Below are 18407 nucleotides of genomic sequence, written 5' to 3' on the forward strand. Positions count from 1 at the left end.
AATCTGTGTTGAGAAGTTCTCATTTCATCTGCTTCGCCAGACAGAGTATCTTAGCCGGCATTTATCTTGTGTCTGCGATGGCACCAGAGTCTGCAGTAAATCTGCAGAGCACAGTGATTCCGAGACTTCGGGAGTTATTTTCAACGGAAAGCTGGGAGTCTTTGCGCAGCTTACTGCAGGAGTATTTTAAGAGAAAACCAAACACTGACTCGGGGTTGGCTTCCAAAACTGATCATCTGTCCGTTCTAGAGATGGTCCAGACATTCCGCTTTCTACAAGACGAACACGCATGGCTAAAGCAATCACAAGACAAAAATGCCCCAAACCCCCACCAACTGACACCCTAATTACCACCATACATAAGCAAGCCACCCCACAGCACACACCCGCCTAGGTCAGAGCACTCGTACCTTCACCCTCCAGAAGGTACCTGTTACTCGGTATCTCTTCTCTACTTTACAAGACACTAGAACTAGATGCTAAGTATTATCTCCATCATCTTGCTTTAAGAGGAATGTCTTCCTCAGTGTCCTCTGCCACTGTCCCTGTTCCCATTTGGCTTTCCTCTTTAAAGAAATTTTGAAAGGTCTTATTGTTAACAAGCTAAAAAATGTAAAGCACTGAGCACAATGCCTGGCTCCAAAACATTACCTATTATCGCAGCTTTTACCATTGTTACTACCGTTATTAATGACAACAGAGTACAGAAAAGGGGGGAAGACACCACAACAGTGCATTTGTCTATTTATCTTCTGCATTATCGAAGCTTAGAGAAACATGCAGCTTGAATAAGCAGCCAAATTATCTTTATTAAAAGCAAAACTAAGACGGTACTTTTCTCCCCCCACCAAAATCGGGCTTTTAAAGTTAAAAAAGACAGTAGATTAATATTAAAACAGCGTTTATTTGTTAATGTAACATAGGAAATTAAAGCAAGTTACACTATCTTTAAAAACACAGCTAACGCGTTTTAAGAGAAACCCTTCCCTCCCACCCCGCCATCCCCACATGAATTCAGAATCTAAGAGAAGAAGTAACCATAAAACAAAGTTTTGTGGAATCCTTCATCCAAGAGTGCTTACATGATGATTAGGTTAATATTGCCTTCTTACAAAATTTCTCTTTTCTATTAAAAAAAATTTTTTGTAGCCTTGATTGTTTATTACAAAAAAGTTCAGTACAAAAGTTCGATATATTGAAAAATGCCCCCCTCACAGCACCGTTATATGTAGCAGAGAGTAATCAAGAGCAGATTGCCAATCAAGATGCAGCAATCTTCAGATTATGCCGAGACACACAGTGGTTTATTTACCCTCCCGACCCTTCTCGTAAGAACTTAAAAAAACACACACATACAAAAAAAATGTCAAAAAATTTGAGGAACCCTTTCCAAACAGTACACAGTTCAGTGTCAATAATTCACATCTTGCAACAAAGTGTATGGATATGGTTTCTTTTACAAAACTTTCAGTGTCAAAAAAGGAAATTAAGGCCATCAGATTCGCAGCTTAAAAATTCACATAAAGGAAATACAAAAATATTCTGTGCTTCTGAGAAGGCTCTGCACTGCACGTTGGTAAGGATTACCATACTTCTTTATTTTGAGGAAGACCGCTGACTTGAGAAGTTTACATAATTGCACAGCTTCTGTTGGATGCTCTGGTGGTTCCCTGATGAGGAAAAGCAGAAAGAAAAATCAGAGCTACGAAAGCAGACGACATAACTTTCGACTACGAGAGAAACAGGACAAATCCGTATTACCTGACTTCAGATGAACCCTTATCATTCCTCACTTACCCTTTTTTGTTGGAATTCTTCCAACAAATTCCAGAACGGTGACACTGAACTCCTCCAGCTGCACGTTCAGATCCGGAGGAGCTTTAAAAAAAAAACCTGATCGAGGTCCCTAGATCAACTCAATGAGAATTTCTCATTTAAATGGGAAAGTGGATCTATCTATATGTAATTTTAAAGCTCCCTGAGTAATTTTAACATGCAGCTGAAGTTGAAAGTCACTGTTCAATAAATAATCTCCTTTTAGAACTTGGGAAACAGGAGGTCAGTGGGTTCCATTCTGAACCCCGTCAGGACTCCAGCTGGCTGGGTCCTCTGCTTACGCATCTCCCGGCACGTGGTCTGGCTTCTTCGTCCTCCAATGTGAAGGCAAAATGGCTCCCTCCGTTCTCCTCTTTTACTGCTAATTCCTTAAAACCTCACAGTCTGACCTGTGACTTACCACTGGACTGGAAAGAAACTGGCTTGTTGAAGGTCACCACAAAAACCTAATCAATCTGAAAGGCGCTTGGATCCATTCTCTAATGCAAAGTGAAAATACCTATCCTTTCATCTTCTCTCTTTCAAACCTTGAAATTATTACGTACTCTGATCACGAAGCTAAAAGCCTCACACGTCGGACTTCTTTTCCTTCTCTCCCCGCTCAAGTTCAGTCACTATGTCCTTAGGAACCTCCATTCACACAGTCCCTCCGTGTCTCTGCAGTCTGCCTTCTGGAGTCAACCGCGGATTCGGTCTCAGCGTCTCCTTGGCCCCACCATGGGCAGAAGTTATCTGCCCAGGCATCCCAACTGCACGCTTACCACCAAGCTCCCCAACTCCTGTATGTCTGACACACAAGTCCTGACACATCCCCTGTGGTGAACGAAAGATCACCACAGATTCTCTGCCACTCCTCCCATCAAGAGCTGAAGACTATTTACCCTCACCTAGAACTGGAGGTGGCCTAGAGACTCACTTTGGTTAAGAGACTATGGGCCTAGCCTTTAAGACATCTGGTGCTCTCTTTTTCACCCTCGTGGAAGCCAGCCACCATGTTATAATTAAGCGTGGGCTAAAATACCAAAAGATAAAGGAACATGGAGGGAGACAAAGAGAACCTTCCAGCACCAGCCATGATCCCACTTGAATGCAATGCCTCATTAACTTCACTCTAGAACACGTGGAGCAAAAGAACTGCCCAGGTAAGCCCAGTCAAACCACTGAACATGGCAAGAAATACTTGTTCTCAGGCACTAAGCTTTGGGGTGTATGTTAATGCAGCCAACAGCTAACTCGAACACCTGCAGAACACCACTGTCTGTCTTCTGATACCCAAGTAACAGCCAATCCTTCAAAATACTAGACAAGCATACTTCCCAGAGATCTTCTCAGCTCTGCTGGCGGCCTTGTCTCCAGCATCTGCCTGCTCCAACTCCTACTCTGAGCCACTTGTCCCACACCCGAGGTATCTCTTACACTGTTATTTTACTTCAGTCATTATAATGCTTCCCGGCAAGGGCAGGAAATGGATCTTGTCCTTGTTTCTTGTGTAAGCTAAGCCTAAAGTATCTGTTCTGAAATAGTCCTCCAAAATGTATGAGGAAGTATCCAAAAATTCACTCTACCTCATACAACCCACTTCAAGTGGTTCTCAACCCTGAGGGCTGACCACATACGAGAATGTTTTTTCGAGTAGGACTGGGGCCAATGAAGAAAAACGAAGAGATTTATAAATCTCTAGACACAGAGACAAAGTCTTATAAGGATAAGGGTAGGAACTCTGATTAACCATCTGACTCAAACATCTCGAGAATATAAACTGAAAGCTTATTACTTATTAATAATTCCAATTTAATTAATTAAAATCAAATTTGGAGTTTCTTTATTTCAAGGGCTCTCAAAAGCCCAAGCATCACCTAAAGTCTATCTTGTAATTAGATGATTAGGAACCTAATATAGCACGAATTTTGTTTCCCACTGCAGTTGGTTTTTAAAGTTTATATGCAGAGGCTCTAATTTAGTGATCGAAACTTCTCTATCACAGAACTCTTCAATAATTCTGAGCATGCATTCCAACCCATATGTACTTTTTTATATGTGGTATACAGGTCCTACCGGAACACACTATGTACATTATAAAACACAACTGAAACTTGATACATTGAGAAAACAAATTTTTTTAAAAGAAGTGCTACCGTCTTCCTCCAGCACTCTAAGGCACTATATCTTGAGTATCTCCTCAGGAAAAACGAATCCACACCACCTAGCCAATGACTTACTTGGTTCATCAAGTAACAGGGAAAAAAACCAAACTATTGATTTTGGTTTTTATGTAATTCTGTCAATAAAACCTAAAACAAATACACGAAAGTAATACCTGCTGGCGGAAAAGTTCTTCCTCTACAACCACTTCGGGCGCCTCTTCCTCCTCCTCCTCTTCTTCAGGTATGGTTGTTTTAAAGACTGTACTTCTCTGAGCAACCTCCTAAAAACAAGAGTGGCTTGATCTTAAGTTAAAACCATACTCAAAGATCACAAAGGCAGTCGGGGAGAGGGAACTTTTCCTTGCTTCACTTTTAGAAACAGCACCTTTCCTACATCAGGGATTATTTTTTTAAAAAGAAAAAAGTGGTTCATCAACAGCTTTAGCTACTGAGCAGAAAATTTTGCATAACTGGAAGCAGTTCTTAGATTTTCAATATTCCCTGCAGGGGGGGCTCCTGGTGTCCAATGTGAAACACCTGCTGTGAAGTTTCCAAAGCTTTTGATCCCATTCTGTGACTAAGAACTCCACGAACCATGTGGCACCCTGGATTCTTTATAACACTCAACATGAATTCAGCTTCAAGATCCTGGCTCCTAGCAAAAAGAAGGTACTAAATTCGAAGGTGAAAGCCAAATGCTGTGATCTCGGGGACCATGGTGGCAACAGTCCACCTTCAGCAACTGGTTCCTCCTGGGTAACGGAATCAAGACGGATGAGCACTCCCTACTGATAACACACTAGTGAAGCAGCTGCAATGTATTCCACACAGAACACAGTCCCGTCACTCACTGGAGGTGCGACAGAACGCAGCCATTTCCCTTCGGTGCTGAAAGGCGCACGCGCAGACGCCTCTGCGGGAGAGGAGGCTGACGTGCAGACGCAGCGGTGTCCGTGTAAGCACAAGGCTGACCCGAGGAGCCGGCGGCAAGTAAACGAGTGTGTCCCACAGATGCTGCGGAGCCGCTCGTCTCGTTCTGTACCAAATCCCGAGGTCACTCAGGAAAGAACCCCACAGACGAAGATCAAAACGTACGTCTCTAACAGCTTATCTGGACTCTAACACACAACCAGCTAGTTTACAATGGCAGAGAAAGAAAACCAAGAAACCGTGTCGCACAAATGAGAGCTCCGTTTTAAATATGTCCAAGGATATGTTTCATAAACGAAGCAAGGTGTACACTAGTATTTTCTGGGGAATGCTGATTATTGTTGCATAGCCAAAGAAGATGGACCATTCTGAGAGTTTCCATCTGCCAGAAACTTCAACTCCAGGAGCTCAGTCAGTGGTTACAAACACAAATAGCCATTTCACAAATATCAGCCTGCTTTGGCCAAACCCACACTGACCAAAAAGCATGTGAATCCTTAGATCAATCATAATGCTTTGAGGTAAGAGAGTGATTGGGGGATGGCGGCATATGAACAGAAAAAGAACTCTCAAAAAACTCTCAGAGTACCCAGCTTTCCATAATTCATCCTAAAATAAAGCAAGAAAAGTCGAAGAAAATCTGCTAGAGAATTCTTACATTCCAGCTCAGGCAGCTGGTGACAAGTGTATACACCTCATCTGGAAACACGGGTTCTTAAAGCATGTGATATAAGAGCATTGTCCTTGAATGAGAAACAGAAAGAGCAACTTGCCCAACAAAGTTAATTATAAATTCAATTTAACTACTTTTAATGTAAGCATGTTGTTAAGCACTTTTCATTTGACGATACTTAAAAACCAATTAATCTAATGCAGAGAGCCTGTATAGAAAACGAGTGTGCTAAATAATGTCAAAAATTGATAGAAAAATCGTAAAACAAATTGAGAACCAAAAATTGTTGGGAGGCTGAGGCCCAGGAAATTGTTACTAGTCAAGGTGCTAACAGATACATGTCTTTATCAAAAAAATTCCTCTCAGCAGATACCCAGCCCAAGTGCCCTAAAAGATCCACAAAAACAGCCTGTCTACAGATGTATTATCAGTCAGTCCCTGTTAAAGCCTTGCACGCACAGAAAGGTACACGATTCAGGAGCGCACTGAAGCCAGCCAGCACCAGCTGATGTGTCCACCTGTGCCAACTCTGCTCAGGGGCGACATGCTGACAGCCTGAGATCACCACGGTGGGAGGACGGGACGCCGATGCCACAGCAATCAGCAAACGTTACGTACAGATCGGAGCTGTTTTTGTGGGTGGAGGGGCCGACTGTTAAACTATGATATCTCTGTACACCTAAGTCGTCATTCACATATACAGAAGTTTCCGTTATGACTGTATTTCGGGAGGTACAGAGAGACTGCTTTCTTATTTCCCTCACAGAAAAACATTCTAGGGATGCCTGGTGGCTCAGTCGGTTAAGCATCTGCCTTCGGCTCAGGTCATGATCCCAGAGTCCTGGGATCGAGCACAGCATCGGGCTTCCTGCTCAGCGGGGAGTCTGCTTCTCTCTCTGCCTCTGCTCCCCCTGCTTGTGCTCCCTCTCTCTCTCTCTCCCTGACAAATAAATAAAATCTTTAAAAAAAAAAAAAAAAGAAAAGAAAAAAAGGAAAACATTCTATTGTAGCAAGTCAACATTTGCTGTTTTTAGTCGTCCACTACCCCGTCCTCATTTGTCAGTCAGAGCCCTCGGGCTTTAGCTGGGTCCCCATGTCTCCCATGGAGCTGGGGCACATGAGTCACAGGAGCAGAGCGGAATCGAACTGTTGGAGGGGAGAAGGCGGCTCAAGCTAACTCTGTCCTCCTGACTCCACCGACTGGTTTAGAGGTGAGCCTGTGACCCAAGCTGGTACCATTCCCGGGATGGGAAACTCACGGGAACGAGGCTCTTTCCCACAAAAAGCCAACCTTGAAGGATGCACCTCCAGGAGCACCCGGCACCCATCCTGCATCAACCAAGGAGACACTCAGAAAACAGAGACACAGAAGATCCTTGGGGACAAGGGACACTGGGTGAGCCACCGGGTCAAGTTCACGATCTCTGGATTTTTGGTTGTGTGAGCCCGTATATTCCCATTACAGACAGCTTAACTGCATTTTCTGACACTTCCAATGCCTCAACAAGAGGAAAATTTACATTAAAAATTAAACTGACTTAAGCCAATTATCTACGATCTTACAGAACAATGGTCTTTATGGTGGTAATTATGGGTTGTTGCAAATATGGCCTGGGACCTACTAATAAACATGTTTTCAGAATTAAAGGAATAAATACCAAATGTACTTGTCTGGCAACCACAGACATAAACACTGTATTCATGATACTTTCCTCGTTTCTGACAGAAGTCACTCAATAGAGCCTAGCAAGAGGAAGACAGAAGTTGGTTAAAAAGAACAGACAAACTAACCAACTCAATAATCTAATATTCAAGGGTTTCAATTACGAAGGGCAACCCGAGCTTTAGTTAGCTTTATGGAGATGTCACTGTAATACCACCTCAAGCCCATCCCCATCACTGTATGTACTTTGTTCATAGGTCACTCTATGTCTTTTAGGGGCTTTTCAACCTGCTACATTCCAAACACCCCCTACAAGATCACTTGTAACCTAAACACATTTTCACAGAGAAACAAACGGCACAGATGATGACTGGGTCCCAGGGCTCACAAGAGCCTGCTGCATCTGCCACGGCCCCCCTCACAGGGCTTTTCGACCTGAGCAGATCACCACTTAGCCGTGTCTCAAGAGAGTCCTGTGTTCCGCCAACGCCGATGTCAGGGGAGCGCCCAGCACACGAGCCGCAGTCAGTGCAGTGGGGCGGCAGCAGCGGCCACAGGGGAAGGACTCCGACATGCCCAAGACGAGAAGCAAGCAAGGGCTCCGGCAGAGAGAACAGGAGAAAGACCCAACGCCCTGGAGCCTGAAAGTGACTGACAGCATGTGTCAACGACTCCCGTACCCTGAGAACCAGGGCAAGTATCGGGGGTGAATTCCCCAGAGCTGCTCCCTAAATCTCACACAACTGTGCTGAGGTCTACCGTGAAAGGATCACAGGCCGTTTCACTTCCCAATTTGGCCTGAGATCGGGGGAACTCCAGCCTCGGTGGACAAGGATTCCGGATGAAGAGCATTCCAAAGACCAGCAGGTGCGTCTGGTGAGGGACAGATGGGAAGACCACCAGGCACAGGACCAGGAGTGCAAACACCTCGGACCCCCATGGCAAATGCTGTCAGCTACTTTATTTCTCTGAACTTAAGGGAAGGTCTCTGTTTAATTTTTAAAATTTTTTTAGCCAGGAAATTCTTACTGAATGCCTATTATGTGCCAGGGAAAATCAGAATAGGTCCTTGCCCTTGATGTGATTAGGACTCTAGTGAGAGAGGCCAATGGGCCAAGCACCAGACAGGGTAAACAGGTCTGCAGCTGGCATCCCGGGAGCAGAGAAGGAAACCCAAAGGGGAAACTGCAAGTTGATGTGCAGCCACTCCCCCCCTCGCAGAGCCCCGTTGGGGGGCAGGAGGGGGAGGCAGGTGTGCATGCACAGGGCACAGGTGTCTTCATATGACAGTGAGGGCAGGGAAGGATCTTTGACAAGAATCTAGCACTGATGTGTTGAAAACACAAACACCAAGCAGATGTATGCGCCAAAATCTTCAAACTCAAGAGTTTCACAAACAATCTGAGAGCTAGGAACATAGCTAATAGCTAAAAACATTATTACCAGAGGCCAGACAGACAGATATATTCCGAGCGTCTGCCAATGAGTATCTCACGTACACCAGATCTATTACATTAGCATTATCACAGCTCTGTGACCTGTCTTATTATTATCCTCCATTTTAAAATGAGAAGACGAAGAGAAGTGAAGGAATTTGCCAGAAGAAGTCACAAAGCCAGCGGGCAGTGAGGCAAAAACCGGGGCCTGTGCTCCTGATCAGTGCTCCACGATACACCCCCACGTCACTCCTAAAATGTCAAGGTGGCCTCACTTTGATTTACTCAGCAGCCTTGGTCTGGGTAAGCAATCAGTTACTTCACACTTCAGTGTGACTTCTGAAAAGAAATCACACTTGTACAAGGAACTTTCGAGTGCAACAGACACTGGAGTGGTACTGACAAAACGGCCTTACCTCTCCCTGAGAATTTTTCAATATAACCTTCACATCTTCACCAGTGCCCCAGGAGTTCTGGTTCTTCCAGATGAGGTCAGTGGGAGGACTGGCTGTGACACCAGCATTTGCAGCCCAGACCTAGAAAAAAGAAAGGACATTAGTCCACCCAGAACCCAGCCCTTCCACATCCTAGTGATGGCAACGTAATGAAGAGACTTGAACCCCAGATTCTAAGTCTCAGAACTGTGCCCCAGCTTCAGACCTGCTGTACGAACTAGCTGTGTCTCCAGGAGAGCCTATCGAGGCCTCAGCTTCCCCATCCAATAAATGGGAATGGTGACTCCGTCTACATTTACCTCCTAGCCCCACGACACATCAGCTGAAAGTGCACAAGTGGCCTCATTCTATTATCCATAAAATGGGACAGAAGCGGCACTGCTTTGAAGAACAAGGGATAAGCCGCACGGCGGCTCTGGCTCACGAAGCAGGGATTTGCTCTCCCTGTCCGCATGCAGTTAGGGGTTTTATGGGCCATTCTTCCAGAATGGAGCCCTTTGACCCGCTCCAATAGTATCTCCCAGCTGCCAACAGCAGTCAGTGAGGAGATACTACTAATTCCTCTCAAAAAATCTGCAGCAGACAGCCCATCTAGAATATTCTTATAGAAACTGGTATGTCTCCCACAAGGGGCAGTGTCACAATACCCCAGGAGTGTCTGAGAATGAACTCCAAAATGCATGCAGGTAATGAACAAATAACCCATTAATCAATGATAAACAGGACTACTACTGAAATAGGCAAATATTTACTTTTCCCTTCTCATAAGCAAGGAAATTCTGCCATATTTTTAATGCATTTTATTGGCAAAAGAGTACTGGTAGAATGGAGAAAGTGTGAGTCAGAAAACCTAGGTGTGAACCGTGGACAAGACAAATCACTCCAGCTCCACCAACCTCAATGTCTTCAACTATAGGGATACTACCACCAGTCTTGAGGTTTCTAAAAGACTATGTGAAAACAGAAAAGTTTTACATCCCATAAATTAGTTCACAGTAGAGATGGCTACATGATGGCACAAGGAAAACTAGAAATAGTATAGGCAGATATTTTTTTAAGTGGGCAGAAAAATCTATGAATTTCTGATTAGGAGGAAACCTGTCCCCTTTAGATGCACACCTGAAGCTTCGAGATCTTCTGTCAGCATTATAACTAGAAAGGGACAGGAGCATTTCCTGGGATAAAACGAAAGGGAGCTGGATCTGGGCTCTTAGGTCATGTGGAATGTTAGTGTTTTCCTAATTTCAAGCAACACTTTTTCACCATAGTCCATATGGAATCACAGAGTTGGTTTAGTGTTCATAATAATCATAAAATGTCGGTAACCTTATTGGGTAATTTAATCTAAAACTATTATGTTCCAGAGCTATCGTATTCAATATGCCAGCCATATGTGGCTTCTGAGCACCTGAAATTTGGCTAGTCAAAAAACTGAGATATACTGTGAGGCTATCTGTAAGTTTGAACACTCAGTCCAAAAAAAGAAAAAAAAAAGAAAGAAAGAAAAGGTAAAATATCTAATAATTTTGTATACTTATCACATGTTGAAAGATAGTATTTTGGATACATTGCATTAAATAAGATACAGTACTAAAGTTAATTTCACACCTTTCTTTTTTTACTTCGCTTTAATGTGGCTACAAGAAAATTTTATATATACACATATTTCTCTTACTTGTGTTGTAGAGTTTTAAACTGATCTTTGCTATCGCCTGGTACAATTTTATAGTAAGATTACTTATCACTACCATGTTCCAAGGAGCTTCTTAACACATTTAATGCTAGCTACTAAAAAAAAGATTACATCTCATATGATAATTGAGTTCTCCACTAGACCTATAGTATATATATCTATTTGGTCCCTGAGAAACTATATCTAGGGGAAAAAGCAGATGATTGGCATAATGGTTTCACATTACTTTAGAGAGATAGCACACTCAAATCTGAATCTTCTGAATTAAAATGTCAGATTCTCTCCACCACATTATGCAGCTTCCATAAGACACATAATAGGACTGAACAATTTTCTCTCACTATAATAATTACTGAAGAGAAGAAAGGACAATGTGATTGGAGTATTTGTTCCCATTTTTTACCATTACAAAATTAGCATCTGCTTTCTTCCCAATGTGGTATCAAGCTCTACGACACAGTATTTAAAAGAGAAGTCCTAACCAGTTTGAGCCTTTGATCTTAAACACTAAGATATGTATCAATCATAAATTTTAAAATATGTGTTCAATATTTTTAAAAAGGAATTGATAAAAAGAGACTGTCGCCTCTATATCCTTCAGGAATAAAAATGTGGACTTCTTTCACATCTATATCAAAGTCAATACATTGTTTGCAAAATCTGCTTACTAAGTAAAAGTAAAGGAATTTTGTATTTGCTCAATGAAGCTATTTCTCTAAAAAATATGCTATGATATTTAGTGACTACTAAAGACGTGGCATTTCAGAACACAGCAACAGTGAACCATTTAGAACTCAAAATAGAGTGAGAGTGCCACAAAGCCCATCTCTTTTCAAATCTAGAAACTTAAACACCATGTAAAAACTATGTTACCTTCTCTAAAATAACTATGTTAAAAAAAGTGATTCTTCACAACAGGACCTATCACTTAATAATTTTCACTCAAAACTAAGTCCCTAATCCAACACCAGAGATGGTGACTAAGGGTGAGGTGGGGCCAGATGACGCTGAGGGTCACCCAAGGCTGACAACTGTTGTGTTAAGGCGTACCTTAGCATGTATGCCAGGCACTATCTCCTGAATCACACTGGCTTACAATTATCAGTCAAGAGACAGCTGTTTTATATCTACTGGAACAGACAAAATAAAAAGAATTCAAAGGTCAATCCTTCCACTTTTAATAGTCAATTACTGCTCTCAATAAGATAATTTTTAAAATCTTTAATAGCACTTGTAATTCCCTGATCATGTCAAAGATGTTTTAATGCCCATTTCTAAAATGTTTTCTCTTTAAGCCAAAAATTTTCTTGAGTCACTTTAACTGTTAGTTAAGTCAGCAAAGTTAAATTAAATGATGATTAAATTCACTTACTGTAACAGTCTGGCCTGCTTTCAGCACATATCTTGAGGTATATTTGTAACTGACTGATGTGTCTCCAATTTTTCTGATCATTTCCCAGCCTCCCATTGGCTGATCCTATTCATAAACAGAGCAAAACAAGGTCACATCAAGTATACAGAAAGTGAAGGATACTCAAATGAATTTACACACGCAGTTAAACTAAGACAGCTCTGTAGCTGTCTTCCCTTGATTCATATTTTCCTACCATAAAAAGAAAACATGATTCTGGCATTCAGCAAAACAGTAACTTCAACAATGCTGCAGTTTTAATATAAGGTACTTGATTTTAAAGAAGACAAAACTGGAAGAAAAGGGATGTGAACCAAACTAAATGGTCCATATTCACTGCTAGATCCGGTGGGTCTTTGAAATTTACAACACAATCTAGCAGTCATAATCACAATTATAAACATCTAATATTTGATTACTTTAAGCTTTAAAAATACAGACACATAGGGCGCCAGGGTGGCTCAGTCGGTTAAACATCTGCCTTCGCTTCAGGTCATGATCCTGGAATCCCGGTATCCGTCCCGCACTGGGCTCCCTGCTCAGTGGAGAACCTGGCTTCCCCCTGCCTGCCCCTCACCCCGCTCATGCTCTCTCTCTCGCTCTCTATCTCAAAAAAAATACAAAAATCTTAAAATATATATATATACATAAGCTTAAAAACAGAAGAAAGAAAATATAACCTTTTTCTTCTGCACCTAAACCACTTCTGCCCACACTTAACTCCCTTACCTCAAAGCAGAGGCTATCACCTCTGGCCCCCAAGCTGCCCAGGGCTGCCTGGCACCTGAGGAAAGGCAGGGGATTTAAAGTAACCAGCTGCACTAATCTCTACCCATCTCTAACTCAAAGACAAGAATACACCAGGCTGAAAGCCAGCTTTAGAGTAACTCAACACAGGGCTGTTGTGCCTTCTGAAAACAGCCGAACCACAACAATGGAAAAGCAGAGACTACCATTGTTCCTCAGCTCTTAAAGTCGTGACTAGGAGGGCTTGGAGCCTGTTCTCTTCAGCATGTGAACTGCTAGCTTTCCTTTGCCCATCCAAATTATTTACTCATCCACATACAAGACAGAGGAGAAAGAGTGATTTTCACAAACAACATCTGCAAATCCTGAAAGTGACATCCATTCCACTGCACCTTCACGGAAGCCCAGACCTGCCTTCCAGCATCATCTCACAGACCTTCACGACCTCCAGCTCCATGATGCCGAGCCAGGGAGGACCACCACCACTGAGCTCTCAAAGACCCCAGCTCGAAATCTCAGAATTCCCTAGGAATACTTTGTTTACTTTTAAACAAATAATGTTAAGATAAGGCTCCATACTGTTCTTCATACAAATTAAATCATCAGTATTCATTCATTTATTTAGAGAGAAAAATACTCCCTCCACATATCTGAGTCTGGGCTCACATTTCCTTCTTCTTTTTTTTTTTTTAAGATTTTATTTATTTACTTGACAGAGACAGCCAGCGAGAGAGGGAACACAAGCAGGGGGAGTGGGAGAGGAAGAAGCAGGCTCCCAGCGGAGGAGCCTGATGTGGGGCTCGATCCCAGAACGCTGGGATTACGCCCTGAGACTAAGGCAGACGCCCAACGACTGCGCCACCCAGGTGCCCCTCACACTTCCTTCCTCTGCTGAGGCTAACAGCTGTGAAAGAATAGCTCCCATTTACACTCACAACTCCAACTTCTCCACAAGTCTGGCTAGGGCGGGGAGTAATAGTAACTCATCCTTAGGAAGGCCACTGTGCGAGAATGACCAAGCATGGAAAAAAGCTCTGGCTCTGTAAAGAAACGCTGAGGAAGGAAATCTTTAAGCCACTAAGTGTACCAACTCCTCTTCCTCCTCCTATTTTAATGCATACTTTACTTCATGAATTTAAGTAAAAAGGAGGAGGGGAATCATTCTTGTGAAGACTACTGAATCCAAATAAAGTCTGAGGAATTGAGACAATTGCAAAATCATCTACCAGTCAGCAAAGCCTTCTTGGAAAAAAAGGGGGGGTCTGTTTTTCACCTGTTCGGAAGTGTTCTTCAAGCGGATAAATTTCCCATCGACATCTATCTCTTCGATGCAGACATTCCCGGTGGCTGAGGCGGAGTGAGAGATGCTAACGCTACTGCTCGCCTCTGACTCTTCCACATCGACTCTCTTCCGCTTTCCTCTAGTTGTGCGCACACTCCGACTCGAGGACGCTCGGGACACTGTCACACGAGAAGACGGGCTTGGGGAGAGTTTCAATCTACACAGGAAAAACAAACATTCCATTTATGAGACACTCGTGCCCTTCCTACTTTAGAAAACAGGATATTAATATCCTGCACATGCATTTTTTTTCCTGCACGTGCATTTCTAAAGCAAAACATTACTGAATATCTGCTGGACGAGGCCGATATACATCTTGTTTGTGCTAGAATGTGCATCATAATGTTCTTTTAAAAAGTAATAATTTGAATGCTTCCCCTAGGAACAGAATATAATCATTATGCGGGAAGTGTGGTAAACTTGGGGGGGGCGGGGGGAGAGGAACCAATCCACCTAGCACCACCCTACTACAACCACTCTTAGGTTTAGTATACTTTTCCTAATTTTCTCATACCTCTGTTTTCTCTTTATACAATTACAATCACAACGTATGTAACAATGAAACTGAATGACTTCTCATTCTAAATCAGACACTTTCCCTTGGAAACTTTTTCTAAGAACAGGTGGCAAAGGATTTATACACTAACCAGATTTGAAAAATGACATAAAGTCTCTTCCAGCAAATCAAGTATTTTACAACATATTAAATAATCAAAAGCTCAAGAAAAAGACTCCATATCTTGCAACAGTCCAGCATTTAAAGTAATAATAATAAAATAAGACCGCTTAAACAATATTTTTTATTGTTGAGGTAGAAATATGATCCATATCTATTTACTGCTACACCTAAATGTTAAAAAAAATAACAAAGAATATTTAAAGTTGCCTTAAATGTTAAAATAAAATTTTCACAAAGGCCCAATCCTGGTACTTAGTACTCTTTAAATAAAAGGGGTGGGGGCAAGAAGTAGACTGAGAGGTAGAGTGACACCTAAGGCGCTCACCTCTCCTCTTCGCCCTCTAAGAGCTTCCTGTAAGCACTGATTTCCATGTCCAGGGCTAACTTTACATCGAGAAGTTGTTCATAATCGTTCAGCTGTTGCTGCATCTGATCCCTTATTTCCGCCATCTCTCGCTCTTTGTCAGACAGCATGCGCCGAGAGTTGTCTCTTTCTTTAGCAAGCAAGTCCTCCAGCTCCTGAATCCTCTCCAAACATGCTCTAGACTTCAGAGTCAAGGGAACACATTTACTTTCTAGGAACATTCCAACATTAGCACAAAGCAGCTATTTTTAAACCATTTCCTGGACAGAAAAACAAATAGAACCTGAAGGAATCTCTAACTTTAAAACCTGAAAGAGATTTTGATTTTAAGAAATTAAAAACCACAATTTCTTCAATACAAAATACAGCTTCAGGAAAGTTTTGGCTTATAAAAGACTTTAGAAAGAGATAAATTTATCAAAGGCAAGTGTCATAAATGTACATATGATTTTTCTGTATTTGGCCAAATAAAACAAAATTTTAAAAGCTGTAGTTTTAGTAAAAGTGAAGTCTAGCCCCCCTACAAGCCATTTCACTCAAAAGTATAAATTAACTAAAAATGACAGGAAATTTGCTGACTAAAGAAACCTAAGGGCAGGTGAAAGAAAGTATGTCGTGGAGAACTGCTGGAACTCTTCAGAAACCAAAGGAAGGGATTCCAGTAACTCAGGGAGAGCGTCCTTGCAGGAAAGCTGTGCTCTCATGCTCAGTCAGCGTACAGAGACCATACAATGCAGTGTGGTCTGTAAGATGCTACTGTAAATACAGAAACTTTGTACTCGGTATTTAAAATATGAGAAATCACACAAGCTGTGCCAGAAAGTTCATCTGAGAAACCCTGTGTCTCGCTAGGTAATTATTCTTCCGCGTTTCTCTCAAGACAGAACTCACCTCAGTAGCCTCAGAAAATGACAAAGGTAATAACTCAAAAAGACTGAGAGAGAGCTCAGGCCCTTAGAGTCACAAGTAGCAGCATCAGAGCAGGAAAGAAAGGGCAGGGACCATGCAAAAATTACATCTGGAGGGCTAAAATCAAAAGGGGAATCTGTACTGTGCAGAAACACTACACTCGAGTTAGTATGTGTATTTTTCACGGGGGTATGGCTTAAAAATTTTGAAAGTGCTTTACATCTATACCGGGGATGAACAAATAAGTAAAGAGGATGGTAGAAACCAGGTTTTTCACTCTCAAAGAGAAAAGTTACAGATAAGCAAGCAAGAAAGCTGCAAATGAACCCTGTGGTATGGGGTCAGTCAGAAACATCTGTATGAACGTGGGTTTAGTTTAATATAAATGCAAGTGGACAGAGATACATTTACAGCAAGTGTGTAAACATGGCTTGGCATACCCAAATATATTACCTAGCTCCATCCACAAGAGGGCCTAGGAGCAATGACACCTCAGTACCAGCGAGGCACTCAGCATCCAGATCTTAAATTCTATGTACCATTGTCCAGTAAAAAGAACCAACGCTCCTTGGAGAAATGGCTGATTCCAGGGCTGCAGCAGGGAAAACACAGGATGAGCCTGGAGCATCTTCCAGTACCATACAGTAAGAAGCGCTCAAAAAAAGGGGGACATAATAGGCATTCTGACAGAACCATCTAAGCCAATAAAGGAAGGTAGTATTGGATTATAACCCAAAGTATAAAATAAATATCCACGAGTCCATACTAATACAAACAAATGGATGAATAAAATATAAATAAGTAAGAAAGAACAGACATCTTTCAGAGAATTCCACTTAATAAATGTAGATACTCCCTTCAGAATGTGGAGCCTACTTCCTATCCTCAACCCTCAAGAGTGAACTGGACACGGTGACCTGCCTCCCAAGAACAGCATATGGAAAGAGAGAAAGGGTCATCTGACAGTTGAGAAACCTGGCAAACACCACCTTCACCAGTGATGAAGGCAAGTATCACAACTGATGCCCTGTGGGTGTCGTGTGATCCCTGATACGATGTGACAAGAAGGGCACTTACTTAAAACCCATAACCCCGGTCTCATGCGAAAAGCACCAGGGGGACAGTATACAGGTAAGTGGCCAGTTCTCCTCAAGACTCCCAAGGTCATAAAAAACAAGGAAAGCCTGAGAAACTGTCGCAGACCAGGGGAGACTGGAGAGACATGTGGAAAAGAAAAACAACAGCAACAGAACATGTGTAAAATCCCAATAATCTAAACTCTAGTTAGTAGTAATGTACCAACAGCAGTGTCTTCGTGTTGACAAACATACCATGAGAACATAAGGTGCTTACAACGGGGCAAAACTATGGAAGGGACAGAGGGGAACTGCCGTACTGTCTAACTTTTCTGTAAATCTAGAATTATGCCAAAATAAAAAGGTTATTTAAAAAATAATCACTTAATTAACTAAAACCAGAGCAGCATCGGACGCTCTGTATCAGAAGCAGGCATTCATCTTAAGAGTGATGCTAAACATAGCTCCTGCCTCGAGAACTTGCACTGGAACTGCACTTGCAAAAACCATGCTATGAACTAAGAAACCCATTTTTTTCCTCACAGTCTTCTGATAAAATTTAAGTTCAAATGCTTCTCCTTCAATCAACCTCTTCACTGTTTTTCTGATGTGGGAGGGAGACAGCATGAGCAACAAGGTGGAATCTAAAGGAGAGTTGATGAAAGGCACTGATGTACCCAAGATTCAGGGGTAACATCCGAACCTAGATTTGTAAACCCCGAAATGCCTCGTTGTCTGCCTCTGATGTTACAGAGCTCTTTAAGTGGGGAAAAAACAGAATCCAGGTATAAAAAAAAGTTTTCAAGTTACTGTGACTCATTTAGAAATATCTAAATTATATTTTCAATAGCTGTATGACACCTGTTATGTAGTGAAATAGAAAGAATACAGGATGAGACAGACCTCGATCTTTCTTCCCAAGTCTGCTACCAAGTGCCTCTGAAAGTGTACAGGCTGTAGCTAACCTCACTAAGTCAGTGTCACATCTGAAAAATGAAGAGGCCTAACCAGCTTATCTGTAAGATCCCACCTCTCACTCTGAAGTATTT

At 42.2% G+C, this 18407-nt stretch overlaps 1 protein-coding gene across 1 annotated transcript in view; it reads right to left on the reverse strand.

Annotated features, from left to right (window-relative positions):
* Positions 1-880: 880 nt before the first annotated feature.
* LMNB1 (lamin B1) overlaps positions 881-18407 on the reverse strand; it is a 51036-nt gene continuing 33509 nt past the window's right edge. Inside the window, exons 6-11 of the mRNA XM_045794819.2 lie at positions 15335-15555; positions 14262-14487; positions 12203-12307; positions 9099-9218; positions 4154-4261; positions 881-1670 (exon numbers count right to left, since the gene is read on the reverse strand). Coding sequence (XP_045650775.1) covers positions 1629-1670; positions 4154-4261; positions 9099-9218; positions 12203-12307; positions 14262-14487; positions 15335-15555 — 822 coding nt within the window. The 3' untranslated portion in view covers positions 881-1628. The remainder of the gene's footprint in view (positions 1671-4153; positions 4262-9098; positions 9219-12202; positions 12308-14261; positions 14488-15334; positions 15556-18407) is intronic.

The sequence above is a fragment of the Ursus americanus genome, chromosome 5, assembly GCF_024610735.1.
Source record: "Ursus americanus isolate L20-20 chromosome 5, mUrsAme1.1.p, whole genome shotgun sequence".
NCBI lineage: Eukaryota > Metazoa > Chordata > Mammalia > Carnivora > Ursidae > Ursus > Ursus americanus.